General features: G+C 39.1%; 1 protein-coding gene across 2 annotated transcripts in view; it reads left to right on the top strand.

Moving 5' to 3' along the window:
• The first annotated feature begins 4,515 nt into the window (after positions 1–4,515).
• mta1 (metastasis associated 1) overlaps positions 4,516–23,808 on the top strand; it is a 43,525-nt gene continuing 24,232 nt past the window's right edge. For both annotated transcript variants that reach the window (XM_028000172.1, XM_028000171.1), the window contains exons 1-3: positions 4,516–4,639; positions 17,975–18,042; positions 20,402–20,495. In XM_028000172.1, coding sequence (XP_027855973.1) covers positions 4,612–4,639; positions 17,975–18,042; positions 20,402–20,495 — 190 coding nt within the window. In that variant the 5' untranslated portion in view covers positions 4,516–4,611. The remainder of the gene's footprint in view (positions 4,640–17,974; positions 18,043–20,401; positions 20,496–23,808) is intronic.

The raw sequence follows: 23,808 nt of genomic DNA, 5'->3' as shown, positions 1-23,808 counted from the left end.
CAAGCAGCCAATGTGGAAACCGTAAAAGTTGAGCAACGTGATCGCCTTTTCTGATCTTCCTCAGCAATTGCGCAGCTGGATCTGACTCTGACAAGCATTTGAACTCATTGTTTATCCAACACTTTCACACAGTCATGTATGACAAACATACTGCCTGCCGTCTCTCGTTCTTTGCCATGAAAGAGCTCCAGGAATACAGCACAGGATATCGTTCCCTTGCAGCACACTTCCAACACTGAGACTGCACAGCAGCAGGAGTGCGTGGGGCACAAGTGCACACGATTGGCCTGTAAAGGTCATGTGACTGCAGGCTGTAGTCCCCTGTGTTAGGCCACAGTAATTGAAGCTTCCATATGGTATAGATCAGATGGAGCTTTTAACCACAGCATTCCTGCAGCACAGAGGCTCCGTGCTCGTACCCACAAAGAAAACTGAGCTAATACAACTGTGTGGAGAATACTAAATGACATTCTCTCATTGTGTTCTGGCAAATATGCTAAACACCTCTCACTGACAATTTATGCGGTAGCAAGCCTGCTAACTTATGGTTTTCAGTAGGGTGTCTTCACTTTTGTTTTTGCTTGTAATACAATCGCAAACCTATGGCGATACTGCATCATGCAAGAAGAAAGGAGCAAAGCTTTTCTTGTTGCAAAACTTCCTGACTTGTCTTAAAAGATTCAAATTTCTCATTTTTTTATTGTTGGTTTTTTTGGAGTCTGCCTGGTGGCACCAGCAATCTTCTGTGGTGCAGTATGTTGGAGCAGCAGCTTATCTACAGCTGAGAGGAAGCGGTTAAATAAGCTCATCAGGAAGGCCAGCTCTGTCCGAGGACGCCCCCTCAACCCACTGCAGGTGGTGGGAGACGGAGGAACTCCAGCTAAACTAACATCACCGATAGACACTGTCTCCCAACGTGTTCATGAACTGAAGAGCTCCTTCATTGACAGACTGCTGCATCCTAAGTGCACAAAGGAACATTATTGTAGATTCTTCCTCCCAGCAGCTGTTAAGACTTCATAGCTATCATTGCTCCTAACAAAATCAAATACCCCATGAGGTATTATTTGCGCATCAGCGGGATGTTTTTACATTTTTAGTAAATAGTCTTGCTGTTTGCTATTGTAAATAACTATTCAGTTTTATTTTTCTTATGTTGTTCTAACTGTACAGTTTCATAGTTATTTTTTATATTTTTCTTACCACAGTTTGAATATGGATGTTTCCATTTAAGTTTAACTTGCTGCGGTCACACCTAAATTTTCCTGTTGAGGGAAAATAAAGAATAAATCTATTCTAGTCCATTCTATTCTATACAGAATGTATTTGTATTTCCAGTTCTATGCGTGTTTTGGTATGTTGATGTGACGATGATGACATCATCATCATCTACAGTCTTGAAAATATAAACTCTCCTATGATCGATATGAACAAAGCAAAGTACAGAAAGACAGCGTGATTGGATAAAAGACAATATAAATCAACAAATCTGGAAAATTCGGAGTCCATAAAGTAAGATACCCTCAACACGGTAGTACTAGCTTCAAAAATGAGGAGAAGAGATAAATGTCCTGACAAGATGGGGCCAAGGTAACCACCTTCAGCTGAACGTCAACAACACCAAGGAAATGATCGTGGACTATGACAGGAAATGATAGCCTTCTTCTTCTTCTCTCTGTATCAGAGACACATCTGGTGGAAATGCTGAGCAACACCAAGTTCCTTGAGGTTTAGTTTAGAGATGATCTCACTTGTTCCACCCAAATACATGCTCAGGTCACAAAGGCATGACTGTACCTTGCCCACCTCAGGGCGGCTGCAGAGGGTGTCTTAAGGTCCTCCAAACCTTCTACAGGGCTGATGCTCGCAATATTTTGTTCATCACTGGGAAGGTTACAGTACTGTAAAGGACTGTTAAGACCTGTGGAGCGTGATCAAAGCAGGCGAGCACTACATTAGATCAAATCTCCCTTCACTGCAGGATATCAACAACAGGAGCTGCCAAGTACAGCCATCAAAATGATCACAGATACCTTTCAACCCAGTATCTATCTGTTTAGGTAGTAGAACTCAGACAGCGAACACCCAGAGACTGTGTGTCAGAAGGGCCTGGACTTTGATATTCTCATAATTTGAGGCTCCTCAACGAGGCCATGTCGTACTATCTGATAAAGCCGTGAACAGTTCACCACTACCATGAAGCACATTGTGTTGTACATTCCAGTTTTTACTTTTGATGCACATTTGCAGCTGTTTGTCTTAACTGCGCTGGTCCTCCACATGTACGTCACTTGCCATTTCTAACAATGTCATGTGGTTTTTCATTCTCATTGTTTATTTATTCATTATTATTATTATTATTCATTGGTCTTTAGAATTCTATTTCTCTTTAGAAATAATATTTTCGGTCCTGTTTTTGTGTTATTTCACTGTGCGTTGTCCATGTGGTTCTGTAACAAATGAGAACATAACAAGTAAACTCCTGAATTTTAAATCCTAAAAAATGGATATATTTGTGCCAATCCTGTACAAACCCCATGGGATAGACCAACAATGGTCAACAACACAGGATAATTCAGATGATCCAAAATTATTTGGATTATCACACAAGTCAGGTTTAATTTATTTTTGTATGAGTGACACATAATTGCGAATTGGTCAAAACATAGTTTGTGATATTTGAATTTTTTGTTCAGTCTGTGACATAGGAAGATATTATTCTGAAAGAAAACAACAGTGTTTAAAGAAATTCAACTGCAACCAGTTGTATCAGGAGTGCTGTTGTTCTGAGTAAAACATGTTGAAATAAAATTACAGGAAATTTCTTAAAGAGCCGACTAGATACTGCCAATCTGGATTATAGCGGCTTTTTTTGTTTTGTTTTTTTACACACTGCTGTTGTATGTCGCCCTTTGGAGGGAAGTACCTTAAATCAAATTATTTGAGATGCACAAAATAAACAATAAAATAAAGACAAAATGGTTGGTTTTGGCATTACCCGTGGTGTGGCATGCAAATATTAAAGGTTCACAGGCACAATGTTGTGCCTATATTTTCAAAATAAAAGCACTTAAATTGTATTAAATTGTGCCGATAAAAAGCTCCTTTGGTGTGCTTTGACCATGTAACCCAGAACCTTTATTTATCCAAGATTTTTGTTTTGTGACATTCCATGGTGTAGGACAAAATCACGCTGCTCATGTAAGCTATGTTGGCATAGCTACTGGAAGCGTAATAAAACTCAGAGGTGAAATAAAAACGAGCCTGTTATCTGTTAACTTCCATTGGTTCAAAGGAACACTTGTTATTAATCATAAATAGAAGTTTACATTTTGAACATTCATGCAAATTTAGAGATGTACACATATGGACCATTTCCTAGTGCAACTGCTGAGACCAGAAAGCAATTAAAAACACAAAATTCAGATTATTATAGTTTCATTTAAGGGTAGTTCAATAACAGTCTTCATTTAAAACCATATAAATTTACTCCAAACCTTGTGTTAACATGTATCCAGAACAGATTTTAAATCGAATATGTCAATCACAATTATCGTCAATTTGTGGGACTGAGAGTGTAAAGAGGTTCTAACTGCCAGAATAAAAAAAGTTAAGATTTTAGGTAATTGAACTATAACTAATGATTCTGTAACACCTTTCACAATTTATAACTCATTGAAATTCCCTTTAACATTCACAAAAATGTGTAACAAACTTTAAAAAAAAAATTGGCCATAGATGTTCTTTTGGCTTTGGAGTGAGAAAAGGGAGCGTTACTGTCAGGAATACAACCTGGGTTGTAACACAGTGGATACGCTAAAAAACAGTATTAAAATCCCTTTAAATTGAGAGGTACGCTAAATGTAGAATAGAAGTTTCTTGAAAAATAAATTACACACAAAAAACAAGAAAAAAAAGAACCAAAACACAAACCCATATCAAAATCCATCTTTAAACAGGAATCGATTTCCAGCAGGCTTCATCTAGTCACTAACTTCAAGTAAAGTAAAAAGTTTGTGTCAGTAGCAGCTCCTTCACAGAGTTCATTTTTGAAAGAAGCACAGCTAAGCAGACCTTATTCTTTAAAGTACGTAGGATAAAAGAGACATATAGGCTACATACGTTTGACTCCAGATGGTCCATGTATGCATTCTTGACGGGTTTTAATTGAGATGACAGAAACACAGTGCTGAGAAAATTCAAACAATCTTATCACTCCCTCCACAAAACTCCACTCGGTAGTTCAGAGTTCATCAGATACTCCCCAGCCCTGATCCCCTGCGGTGCATTTTAAAGAGGTAAATATCAACCTGGCAATCTGTGTTTAGCCTAGCAGAAGCAGTGGAAATTGGGGATGGGGGTGGGCATGAACAAAGACCCCAGAAAATTACCTTGGTTCCTGCAAAAGGTTCCTGCAGTCAAAAACGCGCCTTTTGTTACATTCCTCCCCCTGCCAGAGTTACGTAGAGGTGTACTGTCTCTTTAAGAGCTCACTGCCAGTCTGTTTCGTATTGATCAATCCTCCATTTTCCAACACACAGCAACGGCAGCGGGAGAGAGAAGAGAGCCACCCCTCTTACCTGGAGAGGAAGCCAGGGACCGGGGGCAGTCATGGCAGCGAATATGTACCGGGTTGGAGGTAAGGCTGGTGGATTACATTTTAGAGCAGTAATCTTTTAAAGTCGCTCTCGCCATTGTTAACGCAGACTCGGGTTTTTGTGTATTATGCAGAGCGTGGTCCGTCGTTGCTTCCCTTCGTTTTTTTTTATTTCCCTAAAGCTATATAGCTCACTGAGAGATGATGGCGAGTCTGTGAAGAGAAGGATGGTGATGAGGACTAAAAATTGCTTCAAAATGTCCACACTTCCTTTGCTTTATTTTCTCCCCCTTTAATGAAACTCGGCATAAACACGGACAACTTGAATGTAATGAAACGCCTAAAGTATCGTCAGTGTTGCTTTTGTCTAAGAAATCCCAAAAGTTTTGCCTTTGTTCAACTATTTCATGTCCTCGCTCCTGTTAGTAGCATTATGAGCACTTCACTGACCTCCAGGGACCGCTTTTGACTGACAAAGAGTTCAGGCAAGTGAAGGCAACAGGGACACAAAAAAGTTGAAGGGTACACTTAGTTTTAACAGATGAAAATGAGGGGGGGATCTTCTAGCATCCTTCTGGATCCTTACAACTAGGGTGACCTCTCCATCTTTTTTTTAATATGGGCAATTGCTTCTAATACCTAATTAAGATTCCTGATTCCCCCTCCCACTAATTTTCTGCTGCATCCTGATGGTGCTCAGTAAAAATACTCCCATAGGAAGTTCTGGCTGCTGTTCCACCGTTTAATTATAACAGTATTTTTGCATTGTTAGGTTTAAAACAAAGAAAAACGATCACAGAGTGATTTAAAGATACTCTCCAGTGTTGTACTTTTCCCCCTTTCCAACATATATGTACACTATAGAAACAGCTGGGTAAGGAAGTATGGATTTTCACTGTGAGATTTCAGAAAATACAAATGTTTCTAATGTTTCACACAAAAACTTGTGTGATTTTGGGTCGATGACATCAGAAGAGGCACAGCAACCAAGCTGATCAGCTGGCATTTATCAACGCTTCGGAGGAGAGGCAACTTTTGACAGATTCTGATAGATTCTGAAATGTGATTGCAAGGGCTGTAACTGTACATTAAAGCGAGCGAGTCAGGATTTGACCGAGGATCATCAGTTCATGACGGATAAGGCGGTGAAATGATGACTGTGACATTTACTATGTTCTGAACTTTTATTTTGTTCAAATCTGTTATGTTTGTGGTTAAAATTTTCTATTGGTTTTGGAGTGTGTTCACCTCTGGCGTTGACTTGAATCGTGGTGATAATGGTGCGGTCTGTACTGCAGGTGGATGCGTGTTTTGGCCAACTGGCACACTTGCTCATTTTCAGCCCCTGTCTGGTAAACATATTTGGTGGAAATAAAGGGGTGACTGCATAGTTGGAGAAAACATCATAGGAATTGAAGAAGTTTGGGAAAATGGGGGTGGGGTGAGTTCATTCCTGTCTGGCAATCAGCATTTGTTTTTATCCTTGTATGATTTTTTTTTTTTTTTAAACATTCAAATTATTCATACTTGGCCTTGCATTTATGTTTATTTTCTCTCGTTTTTCTTTTTTCATAACCTCACTTACACGCCCCAAACTATTTTATTCCATCTTAGGCTCATTGGATTATGTCTAATTAGCAAGATTTGGAAAAACGGGGACTCATATGGTTGGCTAAAGACGTTTCTTAGTAACTGTTTCAATGCTTTCTCCATGAGATGCATGAAAACACATATTTACTTTTTCACTAACTTGCTTATTGTTCTTGGTAGTTATAAAATGAAGTTATTTTTTGTAATTCATGCTGAGAAAGTGATGTTGTTATAAAAGAATTACCAGAACTACAGAAAAAGTAGCAGAAACCTTGTTTATTGTTGGCATAGTTTCCAGAAATCCATGTTGTGTTTTGAGATACAAACTCAAACTTTTTTGTTGCAGTTGTTCATAATAGAAGTGACCACCTCTTAAAGGAGAAATTTGGTTAAATAAACTGCAAAACAGAGGAAAAACATACATGAAGTCTGATTGAGTTCTTGTGCCTTATGTGATGTCACTAGAGGCACAAGCTTGATTTTGAAAGGATTAACTTTGTCTTGACTAAATAATTTGCAGCCAGTTCCATAGTTAGAAAAACTGACAAAAGCAAATTGATTTCTAGATGAGGAACTACTCAAGTGAGGTTGTTTGAGTTTTACTAATTAGCTTTAAAGTTATTAAAGACAACAAGGATATTAGCTTTAAAGCTAACGCTCAGCCAGAGTCATTACAGGAAGACGTGCTGCTGGGCTGGTCTATGAACACAGTAGGTTCTTTATTCTTTCTTATTTTTATTGTTTTGTCCATCACTGTGCCTGACGGATAAAACGGTACTGATTGTACAGTTCTGTTTCCAGCTGTGTGTAAGTGGAAGGAAGAGAGCTTGGAAGTGAAAACGATAACTTAAATGTTTGGGGCCTGTTTCCATTCGATGGCTGACGGTTGTCTTGTAAAACGGGGCTGTGGGGACTCTGTGCTCGGCTCGGGTGCACGCAGCGAACGGTGTAAAATTAAACAAGGTCTTGCTACGTCAGAAGAAGGGTTGAAAATTAACACTTCTCTGGCCACATATTGCTTAGCTTGGTCCATGTCTTGATGCGGCCAGCCTCGTACACAGAACCAAGGAGCCTGGATTCAGATCTCCTGTCTCCGAGTAGCTGCAGCAGCTTTGTTACAGGTTTCCTCCTCAGTCTGCTGCATGCGTTTCAGCTTGTGGGATTTGGCCCACATGCTGTTGCGCTGCATGTTGGCAAGTTAAATGTAATTAACGAAAAAAGACCGAACTATTCAGTGTCAGGCTGTTAATTATTTATTTTAGACAATAGTAGAGATGTGCCAGTCTTTACGCAATTTTCACTTCAAGTCTAATCAGTCAGACAGGTCAAATACTGAAAAATTCTATTTTAAAAAAAATGCATCAGAAATAAAAATACCCTCTGTTTTTGGTCTATAAACACATCAACCAATAACATGAACTCTGACTCACTTTTTTAAAATAATTTATGAAATGTCAGAACTTAAGAATATACAGCTATTATCTCTAACAAGGAGCCGGATGAATATTTTCTCTTTTTTTTTCTAGTCCATTAAAGAAAGGAGTATAAAACAGCAAGTAAGATCTGATTGGTGCATCTCTTAACGGCGTGTTTGGTCTGTATAAAGAAATATTGAAATAACTGTAGAGAGCTGAAATATTTAGATTGATTTCAGTATAGGCCAAAAATAAACCGATTTTTACTCGCATTTTGACATTTCACAACCTCCTCCTTCCATTTTTCTACCAATGCATGTAAGCTATTGTTTTTTTGTTTGTTTTGTTTGCAGTATTTTCAGCAATTGTGGGGATAAATAATCAATAGAAGGCTCAAATCTCATGTATCTTCAATTTTCATTGCATATTATTTTCAGAAGAATTTGTATTTCACCATGTCTCCTGATCCCTGTTTGGGCCAGCTGATATCATCGATTATGACAGCTGATCAAACAAAATAACGAAGAGCGATCTCCTAGTGCTGGACATTATTTATTCAACCTCTAATTTAAATGTATTTTACTGCAAAATACAGGAAACATCCGATGTCTTTCTTTCCTATTCAGCCCCAAAAATCGTCACTTTTTAACCTTTTATAAAGGTAAAAAAAAAAAAAAAGACAACAAAATCACAAACTTCCTCTCAGAGATAATTTCAACCTAGCGTCCCAACAAAGCCTGGTCCTCGAAGAGACAACCATAACTTTGCAGGACAATAGGGCCCGTCTTGGGAAGGCAGCGGCTTCCCTTTTCAAAGAGCAGTGGACAAAAGATGGCTTCTTAGGCCTTGATGTCTTTGTTTGTTAACCGTGCTGGCCGCACTCTCCTCATCCGGCACATGCAACACCAGTGTTGGTGCTCAAAGTGTTGATGATTAACAATGAGCTCATACAGCCAATGACTCGTCATCTCAGGGGTATTGAAGGTGGCCATGTTAGTTTTCAACTGGATGGAAATGATTCCTGCAACAGACAAAATCCAGCTAGAGACAGAAAGCAAGGATGGGATTTTTGCATTAGATGATCTATGATTTTTTTTTCTCTACCTTATACTTTGTGCAATTATAGTATGTAGAGCGATTCAACAGAAAATGATGCTGGTATGAATGCGATTGGTCAAGGAAGCCCAAGGCTAGGTAATAATGGTTTCCACAGAAACCAAGTTCATATTTCCTGCTATGTGCTCCTCTCTCTTCATTAAGTCATACTTACAAATATGAATGTTTCCATTTTAGCATGTCAACAATAGGAACTGCTGGGGTTTCTCTTAAAAAAGAAAACTGACTCAAATCCAAGTTGGTGCGATTTCTCTTTGGATCAGTCATGTTGAGAGATCCAAAGTAAGCGTAGGCCTTAGATTTTCCTACCTGAGGTGTGGATATTACGTTGGCTCAATTAGCAAAAAAAATCTTTAATCGACAACTCCAACAAACGCCGCCTAAAGTTGAGCTTGTCCTCTTGCTGCGTATCAGTACATGCAGCTGTTCCATTCCACTGTTGTTTCAACAGGATGCACCGTATTTACTAGCTTTGTGACATGATCTGACGAGAGAGCGGTAACTTTAGAAGGGCCGCCAACGTTTTGACGAGAAGGCAGCGTCTCATGTGACAAACAGCTGATATGGTGTTCTGAAAGCCTTGCGTGGAACAGAAGATCATTTGATTCTTGAGTTGCTGGTTAGATTACACTAGTAAAGTTATTCCTTCTTGGGTGTCACTCTGACTGTTATTAATCTAGAGAGTTTTACACTGCTTTTGTTATCTCATTGGAGTTTAATTAAAACTTGTCTTTTTTACTTGATTAACTGTCGGGGTAGTTTTGTGCAAGACGACGAAAGTGTACTCATATTGCAAAGGACTGTTTGGAGTACAATAATTTATGGCTAATGTTATGAACTTGCAGTTTTTGTGCTATTCAGCCATTTGGACAGAGCCTCATGGCAGCAGATGCTCAAAATGCCAGAAGTGATGAAGCCCAAAGGAGAGCAAAAGGGGAAAAATATGCATATTTCTATTGTCTCTGCAATATTTACCAGTATTATTGCCACTCCAAGATATTTGAATATCGTTTAATCCCAAGACATTCTCATTCATCTGTTTATCCGTTTGGCTATTTATCTATTACGTTCAATCGCTCACTGACAAAATATTTAAAAGGGTTTGGAAATCCTGAGTCTGGAAAACTGTGGAAATGATTTGAAAATCTTGTTGGAAGCTTAGTAAAAATAATTAACCACAGAAGAAGAAGGAACAAATGTTTGCAAGTTTTTTGAGTACCGGTAGTCATAATGAATTGATCTTAGAAGAGATGAAGAGATTATTAAAGCTCATATCCCAAAAAGAGATGCACTAAAATTTAAATTTGGGCCGATTTTTTTTATGTAAGTATTGATTTTTCGGCTGATAAGTGATACTTATCAATATATTTCACAAGATTTTCGATGCCTTGAAAAAACTGACAACCCCCCTTCACCTTTTCAGTTAAACTCCCCACAATTTTTTCTGCATTACCATCACATGACCAAGCAAATACTACATGAGTAACTTCCTCCTCTGCCCCTTCAGAAACAAAAAACAAGATAGAAATAAATATTGGTCTGTAAATTTAGCCTGGCTTTATTTTTCGGACCGATACCGATATGTTAAAAAAATGACGAACATTGGCATTGTGGATCCGTCGTCCCAATCCAGAGTTTTACTAATTGCAATGAAAGTGCATTTGTAATATGTTTTTGTAGGAATGTGTTTCACAAGCTGAAAAAATTGGATTTTCTTTTTGATGCATTTATTAAACAGGAGAAGATTTAAAATTTTCAGCATTTGTCTTGCCAGTCAAGGAGAAATTGACCGATTGATGTGTTCTTCCCTAACAGGGCACGAACAACAGAGGTTTGGGAGAAAATGGTGAACGAGTTCTAAAACAAAACATGATTTGGCTTGACTTTTACATTTAGCATGCTGATATTCGTACTTGGTGAAACAGTTCTGGTGTGAGAGAATCTTCTTTATCAGAACAGAACAAAATGTTACACAGCTGCAATGCAGCGCAGCTCCTTCTAGTGGGAATCGAGGCCTCAGCCAGAATAGACATAAGGAATGATTAGAGCTCGCACAAGATGTTCAACCATCGTACGGGCACCGGAATATCATTTTGGGACAATTCCACATCTGCTGTGAATAAATACTCTTGTGTTCAGCAAGTTGTAGTGTAACAAACACTGCTATAAGTGGGCTCATCTAGCATTTGCAGAGGAACTCTCCATGTTTGCTTGGTGCGATTTGTTTGATGCTTGAAGTTATTTACTGATACACAAACTGATTAAGTAGAAGAACTTTGATAGAGCTCATAGTTTGCTTGGCTGAGCGCTGGTGTTAATTTCCCATGCTGGCAGTTGTCTCGGCCACAGCTCCAGTGGGTGCGCTTCACACAGTGAAAGTCGGAGGCTTCTTCGCAGCCTTCCTGCCAAGTTCAGGACAGCCAGTTGGACAGATGCATGACAGCAATTACATTCCCTCAACAACGTGTCACCATCACTGCATTTCAGTGACCAAACATCACCCATCTCTGTAACAATAAATAGTGTTAGCCAAGAGCTAAATGTTGTTGTTTTTTTTTTTTACCCTTCTTGCTGGCAGGAGCAGAAATATTTCAAATTTCAGATGTGGTCGGCTTCAGAATAAGCAGAAATGTTGCAGTTGTTCAGAACGCATGGCTGATGCATAAGTTCTACTGTTTCACATAAATCTCTGCTTAATCACAAATACTGAGCTCTAAGAATATCCACGAAGACGTTATGTGAATCGGGGAGAGCTTTACTATCTAAGTATAGAAGAAAGGTAAGTTCGACTTCACAATATTACATTTCTAGCTATTACCATAGAAACCTCCATCCCTCATCTATGCCAGTGTGGGTGGATCTTCCTGCTCCTCAGCCTCTTCTCGTACGTTGGCCTGGCCGTCCTCATCATTGCCTTGGGATGCTTAACTTCGAACGGGCCACGTTTATTTCTTGCATTTAAACCTTGTTTGTTTTTGCCGACTGGTGACTGATTAGGTTTTCATGTCCTTGAACTGGTATAATTTCTTCACAGAGTTCTCTCCTACCAGTCACATGCTGTGTTCTAGCTTTTAATTGGAGTGCCATTGGCAGGAACTGCTGGATCTCAGTCAGGTGATCAACACGTGTCGGCAGATGTTGCAGTAGGCATGGATACCACCCTAGCTTTTACGCCCCTTTTCACTTTTTTCACAAATTATGTTACAGCTAGAAACTTCAGCGTATTTTAAGCGATGGGCCAGCAGAAAGTAGAGCATCATTTTGATGTGGAAGAAAAATTATACTCCACTCCAGGACTCTGGACTTTATGGAACAGTAGCAAGAAAAAAATAGGAAGGTGCTCTGGTCAGGTAAGACTAATGGTGATTGCAGTGTCATGGCATGGGGATGCTTTTCTTCAGGGAAGCTGGTGAGACTTGATGGATGATGCTAAACATAGGTCATATCTGGAAGAATAAGAAAAGACTTCAGATAGACGTGGAGGTTCACACTCATGCGGCAAAAAACCCTAACTGTACAATCACAGTTATGGGGGAATTGTTTAATTTCATTAATTGAAACATTCAAAGTCAAGATTCAAATACAATTGAGAATATGTTGGATAGTTTAAAGAAAAAATGTTCGGATGCCCTTCATCAAATCTGACTGAGCTATAGCTATTTCTGCAAAAAAATCTGTTAAAATTTTCACAATCTTGATATTGCTCTACTACTAAAAATCCCAACAAAACACATTAAAGTTTATGATTATAACTTTGAAAAATGGGAGTGCTTACAGGGTGTAAATACTATTGCAACACAATTAATTCACACTGAGGACCACTGTGTTAAGTTCCATCCTTTCATTTTCTGTAGCCGTTTAATCCTATTTGGGGCCACGGGGGCGGTGAACCTATCTTTAGCAGCCAATAGGCAAGAGGAGAGGTGCACAGTAAACAGGTCGCCAGTCCATTGCAGGCTATTAACTACCTGCTTACGTAATCATTGGATGAGATGATATTTGAACATGCACAAAGTGTTGCAGCCTCCATTGTGGGAGTAGCTCTACTTGGGTTTGTTAGTAATGTAAATGTCTCACAGATTGTCAAATGGTAAAATCACAGTTTATCTAAATTAGACCTCCAGGATGTTAAACCTGCATTTACTTGATGTCCTGTTTGGTCTCTGTGAGCTTTAGCATCTCGGCCACTAAACTCTACACCAGGTGTGGGCCTTGTGTTCAGAGAGAGTGCATAGACCAGTCATGAATGCCTGGTTTCTCAAATTTAAAGGCCGACCCAGGCTGATCAGTCCTTTGCAGTTGCAATACCATATTGCACTGGTATTGTGACAGAGTTTTCATGAATTGTGTAGATCTGGAGAGGGCTTGTGACGGTTTCATGAAGCACTTCCTGTTCATATTTCAGCAACCCAGATTCTGGTCAAGACAAAATAAAGACATTTAGTAGTTTCTTGGTAAAGAGTTCAGTCTGAGTAACTCATTTGCTGTGACTGACATGCTCTATGCTCTCTTGTTCTACGTACAATAATTAATTTGATGTAATTGTATATATTCCCTTCATTTTCACCAGTCTTTGCTAATTTGTCTACTTTTTAAAAATCCGTGCGGGTTAGTTCGTCACGGTTCTCCTGAAATGCGTTTCAGAGTCTGAGAGTCTCTCTCTGGCCTGGTTTGGATCAGCCCCACAGGCTCTCTCTTTTGGGGCTCAGGAAAATGCCTTGATTGGCTCACGCGAAATTTGCCTGCACTGTGACATCACAGCCGCCGCAGCCTGCTGTTTGGCTGCCGCTCGGAGTGGGGGATGGATGGTCGGGCGGTTGCACGCTGGGTGAGGCGGCAGGAGGGCTCATGGGAAACTGAGAGACTGAGCGACGCTGCTCAGTGCCTACAGGCCCTCTCTCTCTTTTTCTTTCACTCTCTCTCTGTTGCTCTCATTTTGAGTTCCTCTCCAGGCTGTTCTCTACTAGGCTACAACTCCTCTCATGGTGGAAACTCTCAAACAGCCTGCTCTTTGACGGTTAACTATTTCCTCCCTGTTGTCGTGTCATTCTTGGTAACTTACTCTTCCTTAACCAGGAAAAGCAAAGACGGTCAAAGTCTCCTCTTCTTTAGATGTAGGTGGAGATGTGCTGTCATCATCTTAAGATGCGTGGAAGCGAATCAAACCCTTCATCACATTAAAACTTTAAAATGTGGTCTTGCTTCATGTTTGAAACATTCACAGCACTTTCTGGCTCCCAATTAATGAACAGCAGAATTGGTCCCTGCAGTTTGTCACAACACCCATACAGAATGTCACTTTGATTTAGAGCTTTAATAGAGGTGCAAAATTATTGCTGGGTCTTATAAAAAAATATTTTATTCAAATGATCTCATTTGTAGAAGCAGATTCATCATTATCATTTTCTATGGCTGGTTTTTGATTAGATTTTGTTACAGTATCAGAAAATCTGAACGTTGTAATGATGACTGATTTAGAAACATGCCTTACATGCTCAAGATCCACGTTTGTTCTGAAACATTTATTTTAGTATAGAATTATCCTTGATTTGTTCCTCAGTAGTAATATTTACTGTTAACATGGGGCTGGGCGATGTAGCTAAAAAAACATTTTTTTTTTTAACACATAAGAGTTTATCAGTCAATATCAGTAATTATTGATTAACTTTTTTTTAAAGCAGCAAAACATAAAACTGCTCCCACTTATTCAGGTGTGTAATCTATACTGTGCACTCTCTGCGCACACTGTTGGCGGACAATTGAAATTTCACAGTCGAGTGTACCGATTACCTAAATTCTTCTTGACAAATTTTGTTATTTCCCACAATCTCAACGGATATCATACAAGCAAGTTGGGCACCAAGCCTTGTTTCTCCTCCACAAGGGCACCCATCGCACAGCTGTTGGTCCTGCACAGAAAGCGGCAGTCACACTGTGCATTGTAGTGACGGGTTGACTCAACATACATTATCAGCTTGGTGCCGCATACAAAACTTTGTGATCATTGTTTCTTACCTAGCAGTTTACTGTACAAGTCGGTGCGCGTCCACGGTTGTAAAATTGACAATTGTGCAAATGTCCGCATTGTGTACGAGCGGACCTCCAAGGAGTGAGGCATGCCCGAATATGTTGGGGTGCTTACTCAACAAAGAGTGAGTGAGTTAGTTGATGCCACCAACCTTGTTTAGCATACATTCGTGTCTATTGGATTCGATATCTTTACTGTTTTGTGGCTCAGCCCTAAATCAACATCAAATGGAAGCATACAGTGACACTGTCAATACTTTGGCATGCTAATGTGAAGATTGCTGCCCACCTATGCTAGACGCCTGTTTCTATTTTTAAGCGAGTGTGCCATTCAGCTGTTGTTCTGGTTCTTGGGTCATTACTGACCTTACCACTATCTGCTTTACATCCTGCTCTCCTGGGACTTCATAACTCCATGAAGGACTGCCAGTCACAGCATCAGAAGAGTGTGTCTGTGAATGCAGGACATGGGGAGAGTGCTGTGTCACCCCTGCTGCTGAGGAAACGCTCCTGTAGGATTTCCTTCTGGTGAAGCTAGTTCTTAAGAGATCAAAAACCACAGATGGCGCTGAAGTTGGGATGGTAATTGCAGACTCCAGTGTGGAGTCAGATATGGGTTCGGCCTTGACGTCGGCATTAGGACAGGCCAAGTCATCGGTGTTGCACTCTAACCTTTCGGTCAGATTTAGGAAGGTTTGGATTTGCTTTTTGTTTGTGTTAAATTGGAGGAATGTGCTTTTCTGTAGTTCTACCTTATTGTAGGGGAAACAGAGGTCTGACACTTTCCCATCAGCAAATGAAATTATTATTTTTACAGCTCAATTATATTAAGTTTAAATTAACTGTAAAAACATTTAGCTTCTAGATGCCAAGATATCAATTTACATTCTTATTCCAAGTGTTATAATTTTTTTTTTCAGTCTACTGTCTTATCTGGGTGACTGAAACAGAGTTACCCGAATATTTTATGATCATCTTCTAACTCTCCAGCGCTCAATTTCATGCCTATTTGGTATTCAGCAGTGTGACGAAGATGTCATAGTGACAGTGGAGTATGATAACAAGCTCTTACAGTGTGAGGGCTGACGGGCCTTGTGTGGATCCCCCCCAATGTCTTACAGTGTTATTCAGCAGTAAAAAAAAGTGCCTGAGAGGAAACTGCACTCTACATTTCTTCTGAATTACTGCTGTTGCATTGGTAAGCTCACAGAGGGAAATTATGGGTCATTTCATAGAGCATTGTACAGTTAGATTTCTGTTGCCACCGTTTAATTAATTTTGGTTACATTGACTGTAGATATTTTTTGTCTTAGAGTTTCTTTTAGAAAACTTATGACAGGTTTTGATTTTTTTTTTCTTTTTATATTTTTAGCATTTTTTTAGTTAAAATTGGCTAGGTAAAGCACATATTTCTGTCAAAAATTCCATGGTATGTTATAGCCTACTTGGCTTGAATCAGCATCTTCTTCCTGGTTACATGTTTGCATCACTTGTCACTAAATGCCAAGAGTTGCATGCACATAAAATGAAAACTGCACTCTAGCGGCAGGCAGGCAGGTACGACTACATTATTGGTGGGCTATATGCAATGAATGACCGTGGTTGTTCATACGTTAGGTGAAAGTAGATGGAGACGTTTTAGTTGCTGCTCCAGGTCTGTTAATATCTTACTCTAATTGCTGACTTTACGTCAGAAATATTAAATATTTATAATTGGATTTCCAACCCGCTAATCTTCTCAAAATTATATTTTGGCATTTAATCTTAAGTTTTTCTGTACTTCTTCAATTTTAAATCTTTTATCTTGTTGCTTTTTTTATTTGCGAATGCTGGACTCAATTTAAAGAAAAACAAAGTATTCTCATCACTTAATGATTCGTTGTTGGTTTTTACAATGCTTGTAGAAATGTAAAGATCGCTGTGGGCGATGCAAAGTTTATTAAATCTGCCGTGTAAATAAAGTTGACTTACAGTGCTTACGACAGGGTGCCAAGTCACATAAAAGTCCCATGCTGCCACCAGCTAGATCTGATTACATCTCGACATGATGGTTCTCGTTAATCAACAGGATTTGAACCAAAATCAAAACTACTCAATTTAATGTACCAAAATGAAGTTGGAACATTAAAGTTTAAAATTGTTGTTTATATCTCTAATTTTGTAGCCATTAAAATTGTTTATGTTGTGTAGAAAAAAGTAGTAATTTCAGTTACTACTGAAATTACTACATTCAGTAGTAATTCAGTAGTAATTTCAGAAGTAAATTTCACCATCAACAAATTGATGGTGAAATGTGTTTCACCATCAAGCTACCTTTACATTAATGAAATTATTGTCCAAAAAAAATACCACAAAAAATACCCCACAAGTGGGGACTTTTCTATTTCATCTTGACTTTTAGGGACATTAAGCATAGTTTTGGCTGTTATTCACATCCCGAGTGCATGGTGGGTCGGTGCCTCAACCAGTTTGTGTTGGTGCATTTTCAGAGTGGGAAACAAAAAGCAAGAATTGTTGTGGTTTTTCTGGTGGAAAGTCATACGATCCCTGCCCCTTATGGTCAAGAGCAAAGCACTAGGGGGTGTTGAGAGATGGCATGCGATACATACGACTGGAGCAGAGCTCCGACACCAGGCAACTTACCAAGTGCTGTGCATAATCTGAAAACACTCAGCCAAGACACATGCAGGGCTAAGACCAGGCACCCTACCAAGACCGGGGCCTGTGGGGACATCCTGGTGAGAGCTAAGCCTCCAATGGGCCTGGAGCTGCGCCAGGAGCCACACACACACGAACACGCACACACGTTAAAGCTTATACAGGCTCTCATCACACCCACACAAGCCCAGACCCACTGCGCATGCAAACAACACTAAACAGAAGAAGAATGAATGGAGCAAAAGACAAAGAGAGCATGAGGGTTGAGGAAATTCAAGGTTTGCAGGCTGAATTGAAGGTTTGCAGCGCCAGATTTGTTTTGTTTAGACGCGCATTAGAGCGTCAACGTCTCATTCAGTCGGCCTCCCCGACTACAATGGGGACTTTCTGTGTATGAAATTAGCCTAATCAAGTTAAACTCACATTTTGTAGACGTGTCTGGTGCACACTTGTTAATTAAGCAGTCGCGGTGTCCGAATGGAGACACCCCATGTTGCTGAGTGACTCCAAAATGCTGATTGTCATGTTTCTTTTTTTTCTTTCTCCTCTTTCTCTTCCTCTTGTTCCACAGATTATGTTTATTTTGAGAACTCATCCAGCAACCCACTTCTGATCAGGAGGATAGAGGAGCTGAACAAGGTGAGTGGGTGTCGGAGGTTGAATTTCCACCCTTGAATCTGGCACTAATCCCACCACTGTGTATCGGTTGTTGAGGCTTCTGCCTCACCGAGTCCTCTAACATTGTATCTTTCCTTCAGCTCCTTAAGTAAAACCTGTAGAAAAATGTTTTGTTTTTTTGTTTGTAAACCTGTTCAGCTTAACGTATAGGAACGGTACATCTCAGTACATTCCCACTAAACAGAAGATGATTTGAGAAACTCAGATTATTATAATTACATTTAAAGCAATGTGTGCAAACTGTAATACAGGTGCATAAAGTAATTGGCTATGATGTTTTGGACATTCCCAGTACTTACAGAGCTGCACAGACCAACACGTTCTCCACAAGTAAAGAGAAAGTTGTTCTCTCATGACATCATTCTGTTCTGGCTGACCTGGTTTGGGAGTTCCTCCACTTTGCTCTTGACACACATCCTGGGCACAACTTATTATTTTTTTTGTAACTCGAGGCACCAGCAGCTGGTTGCTAATAAATCCTTGCTAGCTAGGTTTCTAGGTAGCTTTTTTTTGTGTCCGTTTTGAGTAAGTGCACCAGTTGCTTGGGCGACTTTTGTTTTTACCACGTCTGTTGCCAGCCGATACGATCCAGCAGAATTCCCCAATCATCCCCTATATTTATAGTTTTTTTCAGTATTAAATTGACTTCAATTTGATATTAAAACGTCTTAGATTGGACTTGCTGAAACCTGCAGATACCCTTTTTATTATTGTGTTAGATTTAGAGGTCTTAATGCTTTATTTCATTCTTCCAAGATTTTAAAAATCATTTTCAATTATTAGGAAAAGTGCTAAATTTATATTTCAGAGGTAAAATCCATTCCTTGTTGCAAAGTTATTGCAAAAAGACATTAAAGATTGTTAGCCTAAACATATGAACAAATGACTGTTTTAAGGCACTTAAAACAGCTTTACAGTTTTGTGGCTTGTCTCCTATTAAATAATACAAGGCACTATCAATAATAAACAGCAGCTATCAATAATCACCAGCCAGAACTAACATTTATTCATTGTTAGTAATTTCAAAAATTGCAACTTGGGATTTAAAATCCTACCATTAGTCACTGTGTGTTTTAAATTCGTCCATCTGTTTTGCATTGAAAGCAAACTGTTTTATTATAATAAAGGCACTACTAAAAGGGGGCAGATGAGCTGTCACTCATCAAGTCAAGCCTGCGAGCTGTTTTTTTTTTTTTTTTTCCTCCTCCTTCTTTTGTCAGAAACCCGGTGCCAATCTCCTGATCTGTGCCTCTGCTCCAAAATGTGGAGGTTGTTTTAATGTTATTGACACAGATCCCAGCATCGACCTTCTTCTTTTCTGACTGTCACTGTCGGTCTCCTCATGCTACGGATTCAGATTGAGGTTTCAGAAGTGTAGATGTGTACATGGAAAACCGCTCAACAAAAACACTGAACTAAACCGGAGGAATCCATTCTCTCCTTGCATAAACGTAAAGATAGCTTGAGTAAGTTTTGGGGTAAAATCCTTAAAAATGGCAACAGAAACTTTCAGAGTGTTGTTGAAAATGAACTCGTTTTGATGACAAAGCATGTGTGAAAGAATTGAAATAGTCGTCACAGAAAAGGTTTACTTTCCAGTGCTTTAAAATTACATCATATTAACATTCACAGATCTTGAAATCACTTAATTTTTAATTTTACTTAACAGTTAATTTGCATCTACCTTGAATATTCACCTTTATTTAGACAGATTTCTTTATAAAATGTATTTCATCATCTTATTCTAAATGTAATTAATGAGAACTTTCTGCTTGGATGACACGCATTTAATGTCTGTTTTTGCTTTTGTAAATTCTGGTCGCCAGCTGATTTCTTAGTACATTTCTACTTTCTAATGTCTGCGATGTAGACTGAGGTTTAGTTTTTTGCTATTTTTTACTGCTACACATGAACCAATTAGCAAGTTTCATCATCTTTTACTATATTGAGTTTCACACGGAGGATCCTGTAAGTTGGATTGAAATGATTTAAATAACAAAGAAAAGGTGCAGTCCTCCTTGCTGGCAGAATAAAAGCTTATAATGATTAGGTTTTTTCTGCTTTTTTTGTAAATTCAGTTCTCAATTCAACATAATTAACTCAACTCCTCTAAGCGTGAAACCATTTTTTAGCCTTTTTGATAAATGATTCAATGTCTCATTAAGTTTGTAGGGAAAATAGCTACGTGCAACAAGTCTTGCGCTGATTTAAAATTAATATTTTTTAAATTTAGTCTGTGTAGTGCATTCTCACGTGTGTTGGTTTTCTTTGTGCGGCACCACTTGTTGCCTTGGTAACGTCGATTGTCTCTGCTTTGCAGACAGCCAATGGGAATGTGGAGGCCAAAGTGGTGTGTTTTTACCGGCGCAGGGACATCTCTAGCACACTCATCGCTCTGGCAGACAAACATGCAAGTAAGTGACTGACCAAAACCCAACCAGTAAGCATCGAGCATCAAAGACTTCCAGCCTCGGCATAAAAATGCCTTCCTCTGCTAAAAACCTTTTCTGTTATTTTCTCAGTGCGGAGGTGAAAAGCCCCAACATAAAATAGTGCAAGCTTGAAATCCAAAGAGCTTTTACTGCACTGATCCAGACTGCAGACTTGTTTGAGGAGAAAATTGTTTCTTCTTTTGTTTTGCAGTGTGACGACTCCTCTGTGTGTAGGCGTGCGTGTGTGTGTGTGTGTGTGTGTGTGTGTGGAAGTGTTCAATGTGCGGCTCTTCACTTGCGGAGTGCTGTTCTCCAAAGCAAGTCCAGTCGTACTCAGAGTATCGCTGGTTGCCTCTCAGTGTTATCTGTGATTGGATATTTCTCCGAGAGAAGGGTCAGCGACCAGGGACGCAAATGAACTAAAAGGGAATGCTGTTCAGTTGTGTGGCAAATCCAGCAGGAGCACGTGCAAAAGAAAGATTTGTGGCTGCAGGTGGCAGAAGGCTGTTGCTAAAAAGCAGCAGCCATTCCAGACTGTTGCGTCATCACCAAAGAGGTCAGCTGAATTGAAAGGGTAAATAAGCAGAGAAAAAACCCCAACAAGATTTCTTCCAAGTTTAGGGGCAGGTGGCTTCATATCCTTAAAAAGTATTTTAAAAAAGGCTTTAAAATCATGCCTTAAATTAAGGCCTTAAATGACTGAAATTCCTTAAAGAAAATATAAGTTGGCCTTAAATACGTTCATCACAAGTCTTAAAATTTGTTGTGGCAGGACTGTTTAATCTCATATGTTCTATGTAGGTACTTCTCTATTTGGCAAAAGTTTGAGTTGTGCAGAGACATCTTCACTTACTGCGTTGTGCAACTCAAGGCGGTTTAGTCTACCAATGACAAGCCGCTAATGCTTGCTAGCTAGAGAGCCATGTACCATGAGAAGAGCACAAAGCTGCTGCCAGGAGACACAAAAGGACCCCAGAAATGTTACAGTTTTGGTCCCCTGAATTCTTTTATATGCAGCTCTGTTGTGATATAGTTTTTAAATTTGATCCATAATGGTCTTAATGATCTTAAAAAGCCATAGGCTTGAGTAGGTGAAACTCTGTTACATAGAACACTATTTTAACTCTACAGAATGTCGTAATCTCTTGATGTGCATTGAATATTTTGATTAATTTGGTTAGGTATCCAATAGGTGCTGAATGACATTGAAATTCAAAAGTGTTTAATTTCTCTTTGGGAATAATAAAGTAATTCTTTTAGTGAATACTTGATCATTCAAGTATTCATTTGATCATTCAAGTGAATGAATGCTCACTCATTCAAAATGTTAGAAGATTTTGCAGCTAGCAAAAGCTCAGCACCTTCTGCTTGACTTAAGATGAATGCTGTGCATGGCTGATATGTTTTATTTATTTGATTAACCGATAAATAATAGAATTTATTTTTAATTGAATCGGGTACAGCTACAACTATGCCACTTTAGGAGTTCTGGTTAGGACATAGTTTTTTTTATCTTAAATGTATATTTTTTGTACAGCTTTGGCTTAGTTAAAGCTTTGTGTTTTTTAAGCAAATATATATATTTTGATCTGTGTACTCTACTTAACAATCAATAGATTACTAAATTAGTTGACAATTATTGAAATAATCGATGCATCACAATTGATCTATATTGTTTCAGGCGTAAAGCTTTTTAAAGCAAGTTTTGGTTGTGAACATTAAAAACAGCCCTAATGAATTGTTTCTAACTTGATTTAACACACAAACAGTCCCTATTATAGAAAAAGATATATAATAAACGTAAATGTAATTGGCACTAACTACCAGCTACTTACCTCATTAATCAAAGCATTAGTCAGTTTTCCTTACATTACTACTTTGTTCTTTTGTTCAATACATGTTGTTACAATTTAATATGTCATGTATTTGTCACAATCTTATCCAGTAATTTGCGTGTTAAGGACCAGATGCTTTCCAAAAAAAAAAAAAAAGTCTTCATCAGTTGTTAAACCTTCTAGATTAGCATTAATCTAGAAGAGAAAAAAAATTCCCAAACATTTGATAATACAATTTCATTTAATTCAGTCTACCGTTTTCAGTAAGTAGTGCTGTCATCCACACGCTCTGGAGGATTGCAAGTCAACTTGTAGACTCCGGCTGGGTGTGGCAGGCTGTGTTGGCTCGAAGGGTGTGAAAGCTCTTGCGTGAGCCTCTATAAAGAGACCGACCGGCCTTTTTGGAAGCGTGTTTATATAAATACAAGTCTTAACCACAGCATCCACAGAGGAGCGATGGGGGCACATGTGTTGCAGAATCAGAATTTTTTTTTTTTTTTTTGTGGGAATACCCAGTGTCGGCTTGTGATGCAAGCCAGTCAGTGGTACTTTGAGGTTTTTGGATGTAAGTAATGTCTAGAAGAAGTGTAGATTAGAAATTGGAATGTACTAATAAGAAGCAAACTGAAATACACTGCAGGATTTTGGTAGATTGGACCAGATTTGGATTGTTGATGGGTTGCCTTGACAATTTCAACATTTCTAATAAAAAATAAAAAAAACAAACGGCGAGAATTGGACTCTACCACATGGGTGTGGTTAACATCCCATCTGCATTTCTGTAGCTACGATCTCATCCTCTGAGTGCATGACTGCAGATACATACATGTGCATGAATAATAGACTGGAGCTGCTGCCTTTAGGTGCCACTGGAGGGCTTGAATCTACTTTAATTTAACATTTCTAATGGCTCTGCGGAGAGCAGTTCTTCGTGGCCTGTGTATATATAAATCTGGGTGTCTGCTCTGAGTCATTGATCAAATATTTTGCTTGCAGAGGTTCGCAGTGCTCCTTCTGTGCGAGGCCTTTAACTCGAGCTTTAGTCCCTCCCTACGAGTAAAGCAGGGCTCCAAAGTGGACGGTCTCTCTGGAGAACTTGGCATTTTGGCTCCAAAGCTCCTCCTTTCAAACACACGAATTTGCCATGACTCAACCTTTAGTTTCTTTTTTTTTTTTTTTTTTTAAAAGGTGGTGCCTTCTTCCTATAAACTGTGGTCTCAGTGCTATTTGTAAAGCGATTCACAAAAGTCATGGCAGTTAGGGAAGCTAGCAAGGTTTATCCAACCCAGTTTTGCTTATGTTTTCATTTAAAATGTGCTTCATCACTGAAGACTGAAGACGTTTTTCGGCTGCCTCACTTGTAGCTCTGGTAATTAGGTGTTTTCTGCTCCCACAACTAAACATAATGGAAGATGACTGTTTCTAATTCTCTGTTTTTTGGCTCTGAAGCTCCTCCTTTC

This window comes from Xiphophorus couchianus, chromosome 19 (assembly GCF_001444195.1).
Source record: "Xiphophorus couchianus chromosome 19, X_couchianus-1.0, whole genome shotgun sequence".
NCBI classification, from domain to species: Eukaryota; Metazoa; Chordata; class Actinopteri; order Cyprinodontiformes; family Poeciliidae; genus Xiphophorus; species Xiphophorus couchianus.
This window is presented reverse-complemented; position numbering and strand designations above follow the sequence as displayed.